Source organism: Rosa chinensis, chromosome 2 (assembly GCF_002994745.2).
Source record: "Rosa chinensis cultivar Old Blush chromosome 2, RchiOBHm-V2, whole genome shotgun sequence".
NCBI classification, from domain to species: Eukaryota; Viridiplantae; Streptophyta; class Magnoliopsida; order Rosales; family Rosaceae; genus Rosa; species Rosa chinensis.
In genome coordinates, this window is record NC_037089.1 from 27,084,922 (window position 1) to 27,106,108 (window position 21,187).

Consider the following 21,187-nt stretch of genomic DNA (forward strand, 5'->3'; position numbering starts at 1 on the left):
AGCGAGTTTACTCACACAGATTCCCCTGTTGGAGGAATAAACTTTTGCCACTCCACTGTTGAGCAATGAGGACGTGGTTGCCCCCTCATGCGCGTGCAGAACTTTTCTAGAGACAGAATTTGATACCAAGCATAAGAGGTCGAGCAACAGCTGTGGTGGAACATCTGTAGATGGGTGGAGGCAGACTCTTTGGAGGCACGATTCGAGGGCATATCTTCCTAATTCCTTTTAGGGTTAGTGGGCGGTTTCTATGGTTTTTGGCGCATACCCTTTCCTACTCTCCAGAGGAATAGGTAAACACGGTAAATTTTCTTTTATATTCCTATCAACCAAAGGAATAGAACTTAATTTCTTTTACTTCTAAAAACACTTCTTTTTTATTAAACTTTACGTGTATAATGATTTTTAAAATGAAGGCTTTGAATTAATATTAGTGTTTTAAATTAAGGCATCTCTGAAGTTGACGAGGATGGGGGGTGATTAGTTAAGGAAGAAAAACGTGGTTTAGAGAGAGAAAACCAGAGGGTTTAGGAGAGAGAAGGTCATTGCCACATTGGGTTGGAAAGGTTATAGAAATACAGGGCAAGTGACCATGGGAATGCAAGGAAAGCCAAAACACAGAGTGAGTCCACAAATGCTCTATACTGTATATAAGCAACTCACCACAGGAGCAAAACTGACAAGGAAAGTAGATTGAAGGCAAAGTTATCCTTAACAGAAGGGAGATTATGTCCCTACAATACATGATCGAAGTGAGAGTACACAAATTCACTGAAAGGTAGCAGCTTATTAAGAAAAATGGTCAGAACCTATATAATCCTCGAACCACACAAGAATACACTTGTGCAGTTGCTCACATGCACAAGTAAGCACAATCTGAAGCAACAACAATCTTACAATAAGGCAAGCATCAGATTGCACATTACTGCCTCTTAAATCACAATAAGACCCCAAAAGAAAAAAGCCAACATTTAGCTGATAGTGAAAAGATCTCAATCTATGGTTGAAGTGAGATTACAGAAGGGAGATTATGTCCCTGCAATACATGATCGAAGTGAGAATACACAAATTGAAAGTTAGCAGCTTATTAAGGAAACTGGCGAGAACACTATAATCCTCGAAACAACACAAAATATACTTGTGCAGTTGCGCACATGCACAAGCAAGCACAATCTGAAGCAACAACAATCTTACAATAAGGCAAACATCAGATTGCACATTACTGCCTCTTAAATCACATAAAGACCCCAAAAGAAAAAAGCCAACATTTAACTGATAGTGAAAAGATTTCAATCCATGATCGAAGTGAGATTACAGAAGGGAGATATCCTATAGACTTAGCTAAGCTGAGGATAAGGAGACAGTGACATTAGCTATGACACACAGTCACATACATTAGGTAAGCATTACAAAGAGCCAGGATACACAATTCTAATGTCACAAGGATGGTAATTTTCTTCAACCACGTTGTGTGGCCTGCAATATGAAGTGGGACTTCAAACAACAGACTAGATTCTATATAAACATGATCAAGAAAAAGCTACAATTGATAAAACTGGAATCCTATTACATAACAAAATTTTACAACCACACTTATAAGATCCATCTAAAAGCTTATTGAAATGAAAATGCTGAGTCACATGAGGAGAGGCACAGTTTACCACCAGGAATGAGAGTATATAAAAGGTAAACTTATCATTCTTCAATGTAGGGAGATTATTTCCATGCAACAATTTGGTCAGAATGATAATACACAAATCTTCTGAAAGATTACAGCTTATTAAGAAAACTGGTGAAGAACATAGTACTCTCTAAAACAACAATACAAGAATACACCGTGCGTAGATGCACCCCATGTAGGCAGAAACTAACAAAAATCTTACAATAGCACAATCATCAGAAACGCACTACAGTCTCTCTGAGGGCACTCCAACAGCTGTTTCCAGTTCCATCTTGCAGTTGTCTCTCAAATCTTTTAGCGTGACAAATTTGTCGTGCTGCCAAGCAGAATCAAGAATATTTATCAGAATAAGACCCCAAAAGAAAGATGTCACCACTCGACAGAAAGAGCAAAAGATCACAATCTGAATTAAAGATCTGACAAACTTAGGCTAACTATAAGATTCCACTAAAACAGGCTAGAGCAACAACAAAGAGCCAGCAAACCATCAAATGAATTAGTCACATATAAATGGGGACTGCCTTATGGCTCGTAATAGGTTGGGAAACTTCAACAGACTATATCATTTAATTTGGTTTGTGGAGCAAAAGAGTTTGGATCATTTTCATAAAAATTGAAACATTGGAGAGCATGAAAAGTGCTCAAACATAGATAAGTTTATAATAAATGAAACAACAAGGTGGCGACACTCACAAGGTGGTTGCCTTCATTTACAAAGATATCCTCCATGTGAAGAAAGAGTGATCTCCACTGACTTGAGAGATCAGATTCAAGTTTTGATGTTTTGTTTGCGTACCGTGGTCCCTTAGGATCAATCTCCTTTCCCCTAAAACTTTTCTGAACCAATATGCCCGCTTCTTTTTGACTTTTCTTTAAAGCTATGGAAAGGTGTTAAAACAAAACACAAATGAACAACAAAATATATCAGAATATACAAATGTCCAAAAACAACTTTAAGATGCTCCCTAGTAAAATTTTACACATTCTGCAAAAACTTACCAGAAATTCGACCCTTTATATCCTGGTATTGGAGGTCTGACAGAATGTGAGCAGCTGATTATCACATTTCGAAACAACCAAACTCATGTTAGTCTATATTTGAACTTCTACATCACAAGTCAGATAATGAGGAGTTGTAATACCTTGCAAGCAAAATGAACAAGAGCAATCATTGAGCAAGTCATCGCCTGCATTCAAATCAGCAGCACTATTAACAGTTGTGCATCTTGCCATTGAAGAACCCAGTGAGGTAGGCATCTTAGACCACTCGGTAGAGCCATATTTAGTCGCACCCACTTTGCCAACAGCAGGATCCCTTTCATCATTCCTGGGAACAACATTGCCTAATCCTTCACATGTAGGAGTGCTCTGAGCATCATCAGAGGTCTGTCCCGGTTTCTCATATTGACATTTCCCACCGCCATCACAGCAGCCATTCTTGCACAGCTCTGAGCATGTGGACATTGAAGCTACCGACAAGCAATTATCCCTCGACGCATCACCAACTTCCATAACACTGTCATTGGACTTTTCCCCAATGTCATCATCAAGCACAACAACAGATGCATTGTTGTCATTCGTCGAATCCCCTGCACTGCAAGTGGGTGAAATCACAGAATCTGGCATCCCCTTTGGCGAAGATAAACCTTTAGGGTTACAATCTTCCCCCAATTTCTCTCGAACCATATTCTCATCCCCCAAAGACACTTGCTTTGCCAATTTACGCGAAACCCCATCTCTACAACCCACATTTCCCCCATACCCATCTCCAGATTTCGGTTCAGAATCTGCAGAAATCTTCAAAAACCCCCTTTTGAGGGGCCGATTGGTCAAATCACCAAGAGCCGAACGGGTTTTGCAAGACCCATCTGCTGAATTATCGTTGCTCATAATGAAATTCACTTCCCCAAAAACGAAAAACAAAGAAATCTTCTCAACCCACTTAGATTTTCAACTTCAAAATCTCGAAACCCTCAACACCCACCTCTCCCGTTCACCTAAAACAACGAATTATGCAGTAAAATGAAAAACCCAGAATCAAAAATCAGTCAATTACAAAACCCAAAGTCAGAAACTTCAAAAAATTAAGAATCTAAGTACAGATTTAACGGTAGATATGCAATTAAACCGAAGCAATAAAGAAGGAAAATTAGAAAATCCTTGAGAATATACATGGGTTCATTAGAGAGACTGACCTTTGTGTTTGGGAAGGGAATCTCAGAGAGGATCTGGATTTGAAGAAAGGTGAGGCGAGAGAGAGAGAGAGAGAGAGAGAGAGAGAGAGAAATCAGAATCTGAAAATCAAAATTTTGTTGAGGCGGGAGTCTTGTGATTCTGACCTTGACCGCGCCCGAACAAATTTGAAAACGTAGCCAAAGACCCAACCCAACAAAAATGGGGCCCACTAATACACTTAAGTATTTTACTTTTACTCTCTCCCTATGGTAATAATTTGCCGTAAACGCGAATATAACACGTATTGACATTTTAAAAAAAAATTGTATTTTGTATTTTTTTTAAAATACTTTCCATTTTGCTTTGGTAGAGTTTTTATGCATACCTTATATTGGATTCTGTTTTCTATAATAATTAGTTGTCTTGTAGGGTCTTTGATATTGAATATATATAAGGGAGAAGAATAAAACATGATATGTCTGATAATTCTCATTAGTTTTGTCACCTACCCAATGGTTAGCTAGAAGAGAAATCTTACTTTGCGGAACGGATTGCCGCTAGCTACCAAAATTTACTAAGTTGGGTTTCGAACGCAGGTGGGGAGTTCCCACCGTGCTTTCGTCCGAACATTTAGATAGTTGAATTCACCAACTCGACCACCGCATGTGGTTGTAATTTTCCATTTGCTTATTGGATATAATATTTGACATTATTCCTAAAATATATATATATATATATATATATATAAAATAATTCATTCTAGTTATTTCCGATTCATGATTAAGTAAACGTGCCTTCAAATCTCCGGATACCCTTCTCTCTAAAAAAAAGAAAAAAAATCCAAAAGGATCGTCAATGAAAACGACGTCGCAACGACAAATCTGATCGGGTTCCCTGCTTAGTCGTCAAACATATCCCATGACATTGAAAGGCGCGCCAAAACCAACTGCCAAACCCCTCAACCAATACCCAATCGATAAATCACCCTCCACGTCATCACCTCTGCCTTATAAGCAACGAACTCGATCATCGTCCTCTTTCCAAAATCTCTCTCTCTCTCTCTCTCTCTCTCTCAAAACAATATGCAGGCCCCGAACCGAGATCCAACGGCGGAGGACGACTCTCAGTCCGCCGCGCGGCGCATCCAACGGCTGTCCCTCCACCTGACGCCGGCCGCGATTTCACCGGACGACCACCGCCAAATCTCGAGGCTGGAGTGCGCCAAGGCGGCGGCGAAGCTCAACGTGGACACGAAGAGTCTGTCGAGCTACATGAGAGGAAAGCACAGGGAAATCCAAGATAAGGTTATGGACTACTTCAACAACAGGCCTGACCTTCAGACTCCGGTGGAGATTTTGAAGGACGATCACCGCGAGCTTTGTATGAGGCAGCTTACTGGTTTGGTTAGGGAGGCCGGAATCAGACCGTTCCGGTACATCGTCGAAGATCCGGCCAAGTACTTTGCGGTTCTGGAAGCCGTGGGCGGCGTCGACATGTCGCTTGGGATCAAGATGGGGGTGCAGTACAGGTGATTGTTGCTCCTTTTTTTGTTGTTGTGGTTTTCTGGTTTTGGATGAATTGGCTTGGAATTGTGAATTATTTTGGCATTGATATGTTTGGTTTAGTTTAGATTGGAAATGAGATGGTTTTTGGTGTTGAGGAGAAGAAAATCACCTTTGATTATTGTTTGAATTGTCTTGTTACCGTTACGCAAAGTCAACTAGCCTTCCAATCCCTTTGTTCTTTTGGTAGGGATCTGCCAATTTTAGTATTTGGATTATATTCATTGTAGTTCAGGTTGATTAGCTGCGAGTGTATGCTAGGTTTTGCTTCATGCGCCACAAAATGTTGTGCACAGATGCGGGGCGTAGAGGTAGAGCTACACAGATACTGATTGATATTATAGTGGGAACATCCGAAAAGAGATATGATAGTGTAATGGTGGTTTTACAGATATACAAACACAGAAATGCTACTGAAAGTTATGTTAACGAGGATACAATTTGAGTAATTGGTGATCCCATATATGGCCATTGTTTGGTGTTGTTTGTTGGTTGATGACTTATCTCCAATGTGAAATACCTTTAACTTTTGATGTTATTGAATAGAGTTGATGGACAGGAGGAGGGAGAATTTGACAAAAATCAGTTGAAATGAGATGGGGTAGAGTGTTGTTTCTGAGTGCTATGAGATGTCTGTGAAAAGAACTATTACACTAAAAAATAGTTGCTGTTCCACATCCAAAAAGCTTGGATTTTTGGGAGCAGTCATTCACCAATAAATATTCCACGAGTGCAGAGTAGGTCAGCTGTTCAAATTAGTGCTCTACTGGATATTCTTCCCTTTTAATTCCAATAGTTCACGTGTTAGGTCTCCCTTGTGAGAGAGGGTGTTACGATGTGAAACATTGGTGGTCTGCATTCTAAACTCTAAAGAGCAGTCTTAGTCACCAATAGGAAAAATTAAAAAATACATCACTTTTTTATTGTCGATTTCTGAAGCTTGGATCAAAGTGATTAATTGCAGCTTCTTTAATTTACATAAACTTCTCATAGGACCAATTCTCTTCCAGTTAATGCTTGTACATTGTTTGGCACCCAACTGAATGTTGTTTAGAGTTTGTCTTTTATCTTCCACTGATTTTTAGTACTTTCTTATGCAGTCTTTGGGGAGGTTCTGTAATCAACTTAGGAACTAAGAAACACAAGGATAAGTACTTCGATGGTATTGACAATCTGGAGTATCCAGGTTGTTTTGCTATGACTGAACTGCATCATGGTGAGTTGTTTTGTTACTGCCAGTCCTTTACCTATTTCCTTGTTTATTTCTAAGCGTATGGTTAAGATGAAACTTAATTGGTATGAATTATACAACAATTGTGTGTTAAAGCATCTTGATTTTCCAAATTAGTATGTCCCACATCTATGCTTTTAACAGAAAAAATAAATTTAATCTTAGTGATAATATAGCCTCAATAAAATCAAATGAAAAAAAAAGGGGCATCCAATGAGCAACAGCTTTTTGATGGATAAGAGATTTATCTTGATGAGTTGTTAGTCAATGTTTTAAAATGTCAGAATTGGTATGGACAGAGTCTAGTAACATTCTAAAGATGCTGCGGTGTTCAGAATTGGTTTTGAGAAAGCTTATGATCATGTTGATGGAGGCTTCCTTGAATTTAGTTTGGCTATGAAAGGTTTCATAAGTAATTGGAGGACTTGGATTAGTGGTTGTTTGAGCTCAAAAATTTGTAAGTCTGCATTGTGGATCATTTCCTTCTACCTTAGTCGTCCATGTCTTGAGCAGAGGTGGGTTGTGAGTCGACTCAGTTGCCCCACCCTCCAGTTTGCGGACAACCTTAGTTTATAAATTTTAGATGATGAGTTTAGATGCGGAAGCCTTCTTCTGATAATCGAGTTGTTTGGGTTAATTTAAGGTGTTAAAGGTAAATATGTCCAAGAGTGTTTAATGTGAATTAATGTGAGTTGAGACTAGGAGTCTTGACCTTTTTCAGGAGTTCAGGTTCTTTTGAGTATTTTTCAGGCATTCTGTTTTGTCTTGTTTTCTTGGATCCCGCAGTGGAGATAGTGAGGTTATGTCTGGATGGATTGAGGAAGGATTTCCTTTCTACAGGCGTGTCTTACTTCAGTCTGTCTAAAGTAGCATTTCCATTTGTGTGGTTATGTTGTTTGAAGCAAATTTGGATTGCTTTCAGCTGAAAAGAGATCCTACAATGGTTCATTTCATAGGCTGCAGCAATTCATTTGTCATACTTCTTTTCAGGGGTTTTAATGTCATGCTGACAATAACGGTTCTACAATCAGATTTTTGGGATTTTGTTTGCTCAGGAAGTTCTTCCTCTTCATCCTTATCTCTTCATGTGTACTGGGAGTCCCACTATACTCTGTACCATTTTACTATGACTTCTTCTGTTGCTTATCCACTTCACTCTAGTCATGTTTCTTGGTACTTTTAGGCACAATTTGAATGAGAAGGAAACGGGAAGATTTCCCAAGCTCTAGTCTTACCTGGGTCCTTTCTCTTTAAATGCTATAATTCCTGATAAATGAGTGGGAATCCTTCTACATCAGTAATCATTTCTTGCAGTCGTATTTACATTTCCTACTATCACCTGAAATGTTTTCCTTGAGCCTTTTTTGGAGCATTGGCTCATTTCCTTAGATGAGCTTTCATCCCCACTAATATTCAGAATTTTGTTTGGATTTGGCCTGTGGCAGAATTAGTACTTTTAATCTTCTCCGAGAAAGAAGGCCTTATACTTGCTTTTTCTCATTGATATTCTGTGTGCTGCAATGGTGCTGAGAGTATCGATACTTCTACAGTATTTTTTTTTTTTCACTTCTGTTTTGTGGGGGAAATTGCTGCAAATTTTTTCTCTTGTGAGTGTGCCGGACTAGAAATTGCTACTCCATCGTTCTGAATCTTGGGGTTAGATTGAGTGAGTAAGGCTAGAATTTTATGTGTTATGAAAAAAAAAAGAAAAAAAAAGAAGGATTTTGGAAGTTAAGAGGGAAGATGATTTCTTTATGGAGATGCAGTAGTATGGAATCTTCAAAGTCTTGTTAGTTAGGTTGATCGATCTTGACTGGGAAGTAATTTTGGCATGAGTAGAGGAGTTTTGTTGTTCACTTTTCTATTTCTTTGACATGGTTTATGTTGTTTTGCTTCTATCTTGTTTCAGATGGTTTGTTTTCTGTAGGTTTTGGTGTACTTCTTTATCTTATATGGACTGGTGGTCCAGTTTGATTTTATTTCCTCCACACTTCATATAAATATCAATTAAAATTGCCAAGTATTGAAATAGTATGGAATGCAAACAAGGTTATCATCTTTCACTTGGTCCATATCATTATGGATGACTGCTTGATGGTAATTATCTACCTTCTTTTGTTTCACATTTTCTTTCAATTATCTAGTTCATAGATTCTACTTTTACATATTTTTGGATTTGATTACAAGTAATTGTGCAAGTTTGCTTTTATTTGAACAGGATGTTGCTTTACTTAGATTTCATGTCTTAATTCATTTTTGTTCAATTTGGTGTGTAAAGGCTCAAATGTTCAAGGTCTACAAACAATGGCAACATTTGATCCGATCACAGATGAGTTTGTAATTGACACACCAAATGATGGGGCCATCAAATGGTGGATTGGCAATGCTGCTGTTCATGGCAAGTTTGCCACTGTTTTTGCTAAGCTGATGTTGCCGACACATGATGAAAGAGGAGTATCTGATATGGGTGTCCACGCCTTCATTGTACCAATAAGGGATATGAAGACTCATCAAACTCTTCCAGGAATTGAGATAAACGATTGTGGCCATAAGGTTGGTCTGAATGGGGTGGACAATGGAGCATTAAGATTCCGCGCAGTGAGAATCCCTCGTGATAATCTTCTTAATCGCTTTGGAGATGTCTCTCGGGATGGTAAATACACAAGTAGCTTACCATCTATAAATAAAAGATTTGCTGCCACACTAGGAGAACTTGTAGGTGGGAGGGTCGGCCTTGCATATTCTTCAGGCAGTGTCTTGAAGGTTGCTGGCACAATTGCAATCCGATATTCTCTACTGCGTCAGCAGTTTGGTCCTCCAAAGCAACCTGAAGTCAGTATTCTTGATTACCAATCCCAGCAGCACAAGTTGATGCCAATGCTGGCTTCAACTTACGCATTCCATTTTGCCACACTACATTTGGTGGAGAAATATTCAGAGATGAAGAAGACTCATGATGAACAATTGGTTGCAGATGTCCATTCTCTTTCAGCAGGGCTCAAGGCTTATGTGACGTCATATACAGCAAAGTCATTGAGTATCTGTAGGGAAGCTTGTGGAGGCCATGGGTACGCTGCTGTCAACCGCTTTGGCAGTTTGAGGAATGACCATGACATTTTTCAGACATTCGAAGGGGACAACACGGTGCTTCTACAGCAGGTTGCTATCGCATCACTTTCTAATATCTCAGTTTTTATATCAGCATACTAGTTTCTCCAAGGCTTTTAAACTGAATTTTTTTTTTTTAAATAGAAAAGTTTCAAAGATAATATTCTCATGGTTTATGCTACTTTAGTAATGCCACTTCTACCATTTCTACATGAAACTGCATTTTGGATATTGGCATTAATGTTGAGTTTGAATATGTGAAATAGACATTCTACTAAATTTATGAAACAATTCTTTTTCTGAGATTTTCAGTGGTAACGCAGGTAGCAGGTGATCTGTTGAAGCAATACAAGGAGAAGTTTCAAGGCGGGACACTCACAGTTACCTGGAATTACCTTAGAGAATCCATGAACTCATACCTATCTCAGCCAAATCCAGTGACTGCTCGATGGGAAAGTGAAGACCATTTGCGAGATCCAAAGTTCCAGTTGGATGCTTTCAGAGTGAGTTTGCTTCTTTGATCGAAATCATCATTTTAGCATAATTAAATTTCAAAACTGAATTTTGATTGGCTTGGTTTTCTTCTTGCAGTACCGAACTTCTCGACTACTTCAAAGTGTTGCTGTTAGACTTCGCAAGCACTCTAAAACTCTTGGAAGTTTTGGCGCTTGGAATAGATGCTTAAACCACCTTTTGACACTTGCAGAGTCCCATATTGAATCTGTCATCCTTGCCAAGTTTATAGAAGCTGTGCAGAAGTACTTCCTAGTTCCAATCTCTGTCTCATGTTTTACATTCTTTTACTTTGCTTTGTGCTTGTGAGATTCTAATTTGAGCTATTTTCTTTCAGCTGTCCAGATGCAAGTTCTCGAGCAGCTTTGAAACTCGTCTGTGATCTTTATGCCTTGGATCAAATATGGAAAGACATAGGAACCTATCGTAATGTTGATTATGTTGCACCAAACAAAGCTAAGGTATACAAATTCCTTGGTAATCCAATTGAGCATGAATAAATAAATTGTTTTTTTTTTTTTTTTTTTTTCTGAATCTGCATTTCTGCATCTAACCAAACCGAACTCGTGCGTCATGCACCAGTTCACCACTGCCAGAAAAATGCTCAAGGGTCCATCTTGATAGAATGCTATCCACATATTGAGTTGATCTTGAAACTAAGTTGGTTTTGAAACAGAGATCTACATCACTAGATAGCATGCTTTTGAAATAAATATGATTCTTTTGTTTTTCTTTCTATTCAATTTAAACTTTAAAAGTATATATGTTTTCAAGTTTTGACTAATGCATTCTGTTTATTCAAATTGGGGTTCATATGTTTCTAACTAATGCATCTCTGTTTCTTGCAGGCAATCCACAAGCTCACTGCATACCTGAGTTTCCGAGTGAGAAATATAGCAGGGGAACTCATAGACGCATTTGATATTCCAGATTATGTTACGCGTGCCCCAATTGCAATGCAGTCAGATGCCTATTCTCAGTACACACAGCATGTGGGATTTTAATCCCTTATGGGGAAACAAAACACAGGAAATATAGGTTTCAAATAATTGTTGGTGCCACGTTGGCTAAACATGGGAACAAACGATGAAGGGAGTACTCTATTGTTTGTTACCATATTTTTTTTTCCTTCCTTTTCTCAAATTAATGGTCTCAACTCACAGTCGATGTGATATCTCTGGGAACGAATATAATCTTGCACTTCTATTTGTAACATTACGAACCTGCAATTCTAATACAACGAGCAGTTTTTGCTTCACACAAATTTATGTTTCTTTGTGTTTCAATATTGATATAGGAGGTCAAGTTGCTTGTGAATTGCAGCAGAAGAGAACCTCACTGGATTGTAATTTTTAAGAGGCGGATTGTAATTTTTAAGAGGCATTGAAGATGATAAGCAAAATTTAAAGGTTGTGAAAGAGTAGAATGTTCGATTGTTGATAAATGAAGGTGAAGTTGCTTGTGGATTGAGAGTAGAATGATCCAACTAGTCTAAACCCTCATTGTTTAAGGCAGACTTTTGTTTCGTCGGCAAGGTTTTTCCAGTCCGCACCAATTTTTGCCGGCAAGGGATTTTTGCAATGAATTATTCGTCGGTTGGGGCTTTTACTAACAGATTACCAAGGTCAAGTTTCAACTAAACAAGCAAAGAAAACAAAGTATTTTCCAAGACTAGATAAAATAGTAATAAATCCAATCAGGAACAAAAACCCCATAACTTTTGGCTTGCAAACTCTTCCTTTTGGTTCAGTTCTCAATCATCCAACACACGCTGCCCCAAATTATGCCGTTTTCCTACCTCGCTCTTTGGAACACTCCAACTTTACACACAGTGTTTCGAATGACAAACTTAAAAGAGATGCTTGTATGTGATAATTACATGAACCTAGTTTCTATTTGGCCTGTTGAAGTTTGAATATGCATTTCTTGCTGCTTCGCTTTTCTGTCTGATATCCTCATACATCTTCAATGATGCCTCGGAAAATTTAGTCAGTCTATCCAGAACCTTTGTCAAACTCGAATGTATGCAGCTCAGGTTTGAAGATGATTCTTCACGGTTCTCATCTTCTTTGTTCTCCTCATCTTCTTTGTTCTCTGATTCTCCGTTGTTTGTATCAGCTGCCCTCTGTCGTTTCTGTGCACTTGCTTGTTCCATCATATGACGCAGATCTGATAAGAAGGTTCTGACTGCATCAGTAACTTCAGTAGATGGCAATCCTCTGATCCCAGCTGCCCAATCACGAAAGAGAACAAATATAGGTGGGGCAATAGCTCGACGAGGGGAGAATGGCCTTCTGCTTTTGGAACGCTCCTGAGGTTGCATAATGCAGTGTTGCAGCCAACCATTCAGAGCTTCTACATATGAAGTAAGGCTGTTGATCCAGTTTGCAAAGCTTAGGCCAAAGCATTCAATCTCCTCCAAAAGTTGAGCCATGATATGCCTGCGGGTGTCTCCTTGGGAAGTTACAGTTGAGCTCTTTGAATGATATGCGAGCGAGATAGTAATATATTGTGCATGATGGCATTCAAGCATAGCCTTCCACATCCTGGTCAATCTGCACAGAAAGTCAGAAACACCATTAATGAATTCATGGTTACTCCTGCTTTGAAAACAATTAATATGATCTTCAATGGCTGGGATATAAATGACATCAAGCGGCCATGAGAATTATCTTCAATGTGCATTAAAGAAACAAAAGGACCATACTAACCCCTGATTAAGTTCTAAAAGTTGTGGAAGCAATTCATCATCCCTCATTTTCTCAATCCGCTTTGATATTGAATCAACAGCATGAAGTGCCACTCTTATTCGTGAATGTAGGTCCTTTACAGTTGCCCTGGTTTTATCAATAATTTGACTGCTACAATCCTTTGCAAATTGATTCCTAAGTTGATCACACTTCACATCATACACCTTCCTGATAGATTCACTAGCCTACACGAGGAACCAAGAAGTGAGAGGATGATTAAGCAAAAGTACTATAAAACAAAAAACCTTAATAATTTCAACTTCATGTCAGAGAGAAGCAAAATTCACAAGATACCATAAAAAGTTAATGTTTCCAGCAATTCCCAGTCCATCCCTTTGCCAAGTTGATTGTTTGATGGCCAAAAGGTCACAGATTTTTGGGACAAATTAAAACGCATGCATTTAAAGCACATTGAGGAGTATCTCAAAGATTGGAACTTTGGTTTATAGGAAGATGGATTAAAAAAATGCAAATCATCACTAGAATAGGAAATTTTGTAGCTAGCTTGTTAGAATATTCATTATTGAAAGCATTAGCATCAACAATATAAACAGAAAGAAGAAATGATTTAAGAAGCTTTGTAAGATTTCTGCTACCAATCATCGACATGGTTTTTCCATATAAGGACTAAAACTTAATCAACTGGTCAATAATCTCAGATGTTTACAAAATTTCTACCAACTGAACTACTCTCTCTCTCTCTCTCTCTCTCTCTCTCTCTCTCTCTCTCTCTCATATTATTGAAAGCACTACCATCAACAAAATAAACAGAAAGAAGAAATGATTTAAGAAGCTTTGTAAGATTTCTGCTACCAATCATCGACATGGTTTTTCCATATAAGGACTAAAACTTAATCAACTGGTCAATAATCTCAGATGTTTACAAAATTTCTACCAACTGAACTACTCTCTCTCTCTCTCTCTCTCTCTCTCTCTCTCTCTCTCTCTCATATTATTGAAAGCACTACCATCAACAAAATAAACAGAAAGAAGAAATGATTTAAGAAGCTTTGTAAGATTTCTGCTACCAATCATCGACATGGTTTTTCCATATAAGGACTAAAACTTAATCAACTGGTCAATAATCTCAGATGTTTACAAAATTTCTACCAACTGAACTACTCTCTCTCTCTCTCTCTCTCTCTCTCTCTCTCTACAGTACTATTTGCACAAGATACTATGGGGTGGTACTCAAAACCCAGTTGTACAACATATGGAAAGAGGGGTTGGAATATCCCATTTCATATATTACACTAACACTACTTTGGAAAGCATGATGTCATATTCACAGTTATTTTCTGAATCATATATAGTAGCACACAAATCATATGGCAGATCATTTAAACCATGCAGCAACAGGTTATAATCAAGAGGTTCAATAAGATTCTGGAGCCAGCTGATTCACTCAAATAAAGAAGCTTTGGCATATGTACCTTCACTTCATCATATAGCTTTCTTTCCCATGCATACAGTCTATCTAGAGTGGAGGAATGGCTTCCTGCAATCATACAGAACTCTTCGATAAAGTCACTTCCACTATCATCAGCATCATCTTTTGATGCTGTGGCAAGAGGATTCCTTGATGATGAAGATCTCGAAGATGTTGTCCGCTTCCAAGTAATTACTTTGGTAACATGTTCAGGTTCTACACAAACATCAATATATCAAAATTATGGTAGGAAAAAATGGACGAGATTGCAAACAGACTGTAAAATGCAGGTAGAATGAGGCTTTCATTTATTTGGCAGTATGTATGCACAAACAAAATAATACATATTTATTTGGCAGTATGTATGCACAAACAAAATAATACATATAAATCAAATGACTCCGCAATCTATTCTACACAACGAATCAAAATTAAATGGATCCACTGTGTTTATCTGATTCTTTTTACCAAAGAATAAATTTCTAGCCTTGATAAAAAGAAGTTCGACTTATGAAAGGATTTTTGGAATTCGACACACCCAAAAAGTGGTGAATCAATGTAAAAGACCTCATCTTTGATTAGTAGGTAAAGCATAAGGAAGTTCTTGCATTTGCTAAAGATATAAATGCATATTCAACCTTAGAGCTACAGCCTTGGAAATTAGCTAGTGAAGTGATCAATCAATTGCTATTACTTACCACTAGAAACAAGTGAAGTCTTTCCCTGGCAACAAACAAGCTGGAAAGTCCCAAGAAGAGCCGACCCTGATGACCTACCTACAAAATTGAACATAAAGGTTCATGAAGCAAAGCAGAAGCTAAAAATGAAGAAAACTAAAATCACTACTGGTGTTAATACAAAACAATTAAAAGCTCTGCATCAAATTCAGCTCTTTAACTGGACTGCATTCTTACAAAGTAAAGAAATAAACATTACCTTTTGCCACCGAATATCCAACCCGGATTTTATTTGACTCAAGCATCCTTGAGACCTCTCTCCCAGATTCCGAAGCTTTGACAAACCGATTATCAATATCCTTTATGCTCGAAAGAAAGTCTTTAGCTCTGTGGGTAATAAACTCCGAAGGGTCCTCTCTCTCATCACATAAATCCTTCTCTCCTACACTCTTCTCCCTCTTTGAATCCCCATTGGGATTTCGTCGTCCCACCACTAACTGTCTGGATCCACCATCAACTCCTCCCGAGCTCAGTGTATTGGCATTATGCTCTTCACTTTCATATTGAGTCAAATCACCCGAATCTTCGCAATTCCTCTGCTCCAAAAACTTAGTTCCTTCATCAAGTTCATTACTTCCCGCCTTTGCCCATCTTCCCCTACTCTCCCCCACACTATAGTTACCTTCTTCACTGCTCATCTGTCTCCACCCTTTGACATCATCACAATTCACATCCACTCCACTACTCCCCACAAACCGAAAGCTCTCACTCTCTTCAGCATCAACAGGATCAAAGTAATCCCAAGAAGAATCCGCCTCCGCCTCCCCCAGCAGCGGAGGCGGCGGCGGCGGCAGTGGAATCTCCTCATCCACATAGCTACTACTAACAGGATTGAACCTCATGGTCACAGCAGCACTACCTCCTCCTGACCTCATGTAACTCAAAGTCGCCACCCCCGGAGGCGAAATGGGCCTCTCATTGTGCATGGGGGAGCCCGAAATCTTCGGCGACGGCGACGGCGAAGGGTAGGAGGAGTGTGATGGGGTTTTGTCCGAGGTGGACAGAGAGGACTCTATCAACACCTCGGCCTCGGCGTAACGCCGGAGAGCGATGCCAATGCTTCGAAGAGAGTTGGTATAAGAGACATGAGAAGCTGCTAAAGCATACCTTGAATCAATTGCTTGCTTGATGAACCTTTTGCGCTCTCTACAGAGACACAGAGCTGCGTCCTTCTCACTTTTAGAGTTGGCAATACCCATTTTTGGACGGAAATGTGGAGACCCAGTTCATGAAAATAAGCTCAGTTGCTTGGTAACCAAAAAAAAAAAAAACGCAAACTTTCCACTGAAAGATGTTCAAGAAGAAATCCCAGCTCAACTGGACCAAGAAAAGTGAACACAAGGGTTTAAGAAAACCAATAAAAACCCTTTCTTTAAACCCTAAACCCTGATCAGACGAAAACAGAGTCACAGCACCAAAATGGTATATGGGTTTTGCAGGAGACGAAAAACCCAGTTGGGGAAAAGCTTGGTTTCAAGGACCCAGAAGGCAGAAATGGTTGAACTTTGTTACAGAGCAAAGCTAAGACTATGGGGTTCAGACTAGACAGAGCAAAACAGAGAGGGGAGGATTGGTTGCTTTCTGGCTTTCATGGAAGAAAGGGAGCAGGAGAGCAAAGCTGTGTAGAGGGAGTTGTTGGGAGAGTCATAAAAGAAGACCCATTAACAGAAAGGTTGAAACTTGAAAGCAATCAATGTGAAGCAGATACCTTTTTATCTGATACAAAGGATTTTGGCCAAAACTTGATATTAAAATGATGAAAGGAGCCAAATATTACCCCAATCAATGTGAGAAAAAGAAGCACAAAGAGAAGAGAAGAGAAGAGAGAGCAAAAGGAGCCTCGTAGTGTGTGTCTGATATTTTCCAAAATATATAATTCAATAAAGCCCTCTGCTTCGTCTCTATCTGTTTTTTCTTTTTCTTTTTGGTGATTAAATTTGAGAGTTTCTTTGTTTGTGATTACGGCGGAGGAGGTTGAGTATCACCATTAACGCTGCGTTAATCCAAACCAGAGAGAGACAGAGAGAGGGCAGTGGAGGTGTCAGAAGCTCAGAAAATGCATTCATACCAGTGAGGACCGAGGAGTGTTGGAAATGGTGAGAAGATGACAGAATTGTCCTCAGTTTTTTTTTTTTTTTCCTTCACGAGAGAGGACGCTCTAACGGCTCCTTAATATCCGCTTGTTTTAGGTCTTTCCCTGCACAGAAAATGAGTCGACTTTCTCATATTGGGACTCCCACTCTCTTTTTCTTTTTTAATAATAATGTCCTACAAATTTTGGAAAAATACATTCCGTCATTAGAAGGGGCAAATCAAGTTGTATGTTAGGCTTCGGCTAAGGAATTTGTAATAAAAACCTTAATATATCCAACACCGGTTTTTGTGGCCTTCATCTGGATCTGGAAAGGCAAGTAAGTCTGTTGGTTGAATAAAATTCTGAGATAGTTATAGTTATAGGCTTATAGCGGCTCATATCAGTCATATGCACAAGATGTAACACACCAAAATTGTTAAAAGGTTGAATTTTTTGACGCTCTTCCAACATATCGCACATTGTATGAGGTGGTTTAAGTTTAGATATAATACATTGCAAATCAAATTTGGTGAATGTATTCTTAGTTTTGATTGCTTTCCAATCTTCACTATGGAGGTAGACGTCCCGAGTCTCAAATCTAAGACCTTAGGTATGATTTTGTTTTGAGTTCAAAACTCGGGTGCATCCTTTGTGGAGTGAAAAATGACTCTAATTTCGTTATCACACCCTTATTATTTTTTGATGCCTTTTTTTTCAACTATGAATTTAAGAGGGAATTGTCGACACTTTTGGAATTTGCCAGGTGGGTTGTGAAATGCTCTGCAATTATATTACCAATCGGCAGTGGAGGTGGGACTGTGACAGTGGTGGCACAACTCCAAGTCTCCTAAACCCTATTTTTTCATTGAAAAAGGAGAAGTGAACCCACTAGCTGAATATTCTTTTCCCTCTTCTTTTCTAATTTCTCATATTTTTCTGATTAAACCTCTGATTGAATCTTCCAGTATATACAAGTTCCATATAGTATTCCACTTTGTGCTGTATGGGATTCCATAAACTAATCAAAGGGGGTGACAATCTTTGATGGGCAACGAGTCTTTGGATAGAGGAATGCATGTTTTGTTGAGGTGAAGAGATCTAGCAATCTATGTAAGACTATGTAGTTAATTATTTCTTTATTAATAGCATCTTAGTTTATTAATGGGGTTAAGCATTGGCTTAACATCAATTATAAATCTACTGGTTCTTTAGCAGAAGAGTCAAAAGGAATAGGCCGAATAGCTGTATGCCTGTACCGGGTACTTTAGGGGCCTCAAAGCTGAGAAAACTGGAACCAAAATATTACCTATTTTGGTTCAAACGCTCCATTAATATTGGTAGATGATAAAAGGCAAAGAGAACATAAATAAGGGCATGAAAATATGGATTGCAGTGGTCATTTGTGACTGGATTTGTAAATCTGGGACAGAACTCAGTGGTGGTTGGTCTGTTTGGTAGAGTTTTCCATTTGTATACATCTATCTTTTGGATTAATATTTATCCTCACGGACTCTTTGCTACTCATCCCCATGACTATAATTCTCTTTAGGTTCTTAGGGTAAAGATAAAGGGAGAGAGAAAACAAAAAAAAAACAAAGGAGGTAGCATTATTGATGCGATTTCCATTTGCTTTGGGTAATCGACCTTTTGATTTTCCTTTCTCTGTCTTTCTTTTCTCAACCTTTTCTTTTGGTCTTGCTCAAATTTGTTGCCATGTCTTTTTTTTCCTTTTTTTTTTTTTTGGCACTGCTCTTATATAACTCATCTCTGGCAGTATCTGATATCAGACTATCCCGTCCATGGCTAATCAGCCTAATACCAATGCGCTCAAAAACTAATAATATAAATTGTTGAAGGATATCAGGATTATGTGTGTCTTACTAAACTAGGATTACTTTCTATTGTTGTAATAGGAAAGAATGTTCTAGATTCATAGTTCTAATTAGAACAGGATTCCTTGTACTCAAAGATTATGTCTTTGTACTCCCTATATATAAGGGCTCCTATTATCAATGAAAGATACAACTATTCTCTACAATCTCTCTTGCATTTTCTTTTCCTTAAACACGTTATCAGCACGAGTTCTAACACTGAAATCAGAAGCCAAATACTTTCTGCAAAGCATCCTCTGCGCAACATCAAACCCTAGGAACCCGTGCACACCACCTCCATCCCCGCAAGTCCTCCCCCTCCCACACACCTGTGTGCCATCATCTTCAAGTTCAAGATCAAGACCAAGATCAAAGAAGAACAAGAAAAGACATCTTAGTAAGTTTTTATAAACGTTCCTGCTTTCAATAATTTACTTTTCTCTTACTTTTTCTTCGGGGACTTGCAACCTCCCTTCTTCTACATCCCACATTTCTATAATGTGTGATTGATTCATAAAAGCAAAACTGTGGGGAGTTCACGCTAAATTATGAACTAAGAGTGTTCGTAAACCATGAACTAAGAGTGTTCATGAGCATCAAAATATTACGGACTAAGAATGTTCGTAAGCTACAGACTAAGAGAGTTCATAAGAATCCAGATTTGACCACTCAAACATCATTATATCGGAAATCTTATTATTAGTTTTCGTGGAAGCATTGACTCCGAAACTAATTCGTTCTTGTTTCCCTTTTTAAGGATGTCAAACTTGAATGAGCTCGATTTTACTCCATTGGATTCTATAGGCATGAGATATTTCATGTGGGCTCATAATGTTGAGCTCCACCTAATTGCCCTTGATTTATTAACTACAATCCAAGAGCCTTGTTATGAAGGAACCGCTCAAGACTCTCAAAGTATGATAGATAATTCCATGGCACTTACCCTGATGATGCGCCACATAGGGATGGCACTCCAGTTTGAGTATGTGAATGAGGATAGGGCTAGAAACCTTTGGGTAGCGCTTCGTGAACATTTTAGTAAACATTCACCATCTTCCGAACTTAAAAGCACGATGGAATTCTCCAACTTTGAAATAGTTACAGAATATTGTTTGGAAGCTCTCCACGTCAGATCATTGATGCATGCCTGTGGAAAAACTATCACAGAAGGACAATTGATTGAGAAAACCCTACCTACCTTCGCCGTCACTGGATTAAGATTCTCTAAATTTTTCGAATCTTAATCAACGAAGGACGGACCACAAATCTCCATCAGCTAATTGGAGCTATGGCATGTGTTGAAAGGCACAACCACGAATTTGTGAATAAAGAATACGGTAGGCCTCAAGATGGCTACCATAAGCACCAATCATTGGCTAGAAGAAGTCACCATGGACGATATGATTCATATGATCAACATGCTCAAGCAAGTAATCGCCAAAATTGGCGAATACATGACCAAAGGAGTCATGACGTTGAGGGCATAAGGGTTGGACACCATAGCGCCACTTCTAGCCATGGTGATGCTATTCCAACGCCATTGGTCCTAGGGAACATATGTATTGTGTTAATACACCTCAATCAAGAGAGCATCATCCTCTTCATGGTATTTTATGAAGTATCTGATCAATGGTGATCAAGATATCAAGTTATGGAAGACTTTAAATCTAGCGATAAAGATAAAATGCCACAGATTTTTAGTACAGTCTTTTATTTTCTAAGAATTATGTAATGGTAATTATGCCTTAAATCAATAAATGACAATTGTTTTGACTCTTTCACCACTAGGCTCATCCAATTAAATATGATGTCTAGTAAACTAGTTGAGATTAGTGGTACTTAAGCGAGTTTTGCTTCACCGACATCTCTTCTTACTTTCCTGGTAATGTTTAATTGGAATTGCTGACAGGATTGAGTAATTACTATTTGTCTACTTTTGATTTTATTATTTTGGATTAGATTTTGGTCAAGAAACTTTGATGTAATCATTGGCTATTATTATTAATAAAGTGTCGATTCTTTAATTTGAACTTTATTATTCTAAAGATATTAGAGC

General features: G+C 38.5%; 3 protein-coding genes across 3 annotated transcripts; 1 reads left to right on the plus strand and 2 right to left on the minus strand.

Moving 5' to 3' along the window:
* Positions 1 to 1,614: 1,614 nt before the first annotated feature.
* LOC112189144 lies at positions 1,615 to 4,023 on the minus strand. Its single transcript, XM_024328418.2, has 5 exons — positions 3,877 to 4,023; positions 2,824 to 3,678; positions 2,681 to 2,734; positions 2,375 to 2,559; positions 1,615 to 1,997 (listed from the first exon to the last, which is right to left on the minus strand). Exons 2-5 carry the CDS (start codon positions 3,569 to 3,571, stop codon positions 1,908 to 1,910), a joined length of 1,077 nt encoding a protein of 358 aa, XP_024184186.1. The 5' UTR covers positions 3,572 to 3,678; positions 3,877 to 4,023; the 3' UTR covers positions 1,615 to 1,907.
* An 841-nt stretch (positions 4,024 to 4,864) lies between these two features.
* Positions 4,865 to 11,544, plus strand: LOC112186191 (acyl-coenzyme A oxidase 2, peroxisomal). Its single transcript, XM_024324545.2, has 7 exons — positions 4,865 to 5,384; positions 6,519 to 6,634; positions 8,928 to 9,808; positions 10,081 to 10,260; positions 10,349 to 10,515; positions 10,608 to 10,731; positions 11,119 to 11,544. The coding sequence occupies exons 1-7, from the start codon at positions 4,939 to 4,941 to the stop codon at positions 11,272 to 11,274; spliced, it is 2,070 nt and encodes a 689-aa protein (XP_024180313.1). The 5' UTR covers positions 4,865 to 4,938; the 3' UTR covers positions 11,275 to 11,544.
* A 405-nt stretch (positions 11,545 to 11,949) lies between these two features.
* Positions 11,950 to 17,267, minus strand: LOC112186190 (protein ALTERED PHOSPHATE STARVATION RESPONSE 1). Its single transcript, XM_024324544.2, has 5 exons — positions 15,386 to 17,267; positions 15,148 to 15,225; positions 14,454 to 14,665; positions 12,982 to 13,205; positions 11,950 to 12,825 (listed from the first exon to the last, which is right to left on the minus strand). The coding sequence occupies exons 1-5, from the start codon at positions 16,383 to 16,385 to the stop codon at positions 12,156 to 12,158; spliced, it is 2,184 nt and encodes a 727-aa protein (XP_024180312.1). The 5' UTR covers positions 16,386 to 17,267; the 3' UTR covers positions 11,950 to 12,155.
* Positions 17,268 to 21,187: the final 3,920 nt, after the last annotated feature.

Coding starts and splice junctions, on each gene's coding strand:
- LOC112189144 (XM_024328418.2), bottom strand. CDS start 3,571: ATGAGCAACGATAATTCAGCAGATGGGTCTTGCAAAACCCGTTCGGCT. Junction 2,560..2,680: donor TATAAAGGGTCGAATTTCTG/GTAAGTTTTTGC, acceptor ACCTTTCCATAG/CTTTAAAGAAAAGTCAAAAA. Junction 1,998..2,374: donor TAAATGAAGGCAACCACCTT/GTGAGTGTCGCC, acceptor TCTGCTTGGCAG/CACGACAAATTTGTCACGCT.
- LOC112186191 (XM_024324545.2), top strand. CDS start 4,939: ATGCAGGCCCCGAACCGAGATCCAACGGCGGAGGACGACTCTCAGTCC. Junction 6,635..8,927: donor TATGACTGAACTGCATCATG/GTGAGTTGTTTT, acceptor TGGTGTGTAAAG/GCTCAAATGTTCAAGGTCTA. Junction 10,516..10,607: donor TTTATAGAAGCTGTGCAGAA/GTACTTCCTAGT, acceptor ATTTTCTTTCAG/CTGTCCAGATGCAAGTTCTC.
- LOC112186190 (XM_024324544.2), bottom strand. CDS start 16,385: ATGGGTATTGCCAACTCTAAAAGTGAGAAGGACGCAGCTCTGTGTCTC. Junction 14,666..15,147: donor GACTTCACTTGTTTCTAGTG/GTAAGTAATAGC, acceptor ATGTTTGTGTAG/AACCTGAACATGTTACCAAA. Junction 13,206..14,453: donor AGCTATATGATGAAGTGAAG/GTACATATGCCA, acceptor TTCCTCGTGTAG/GCTAGTGAATCTATCAGGAA.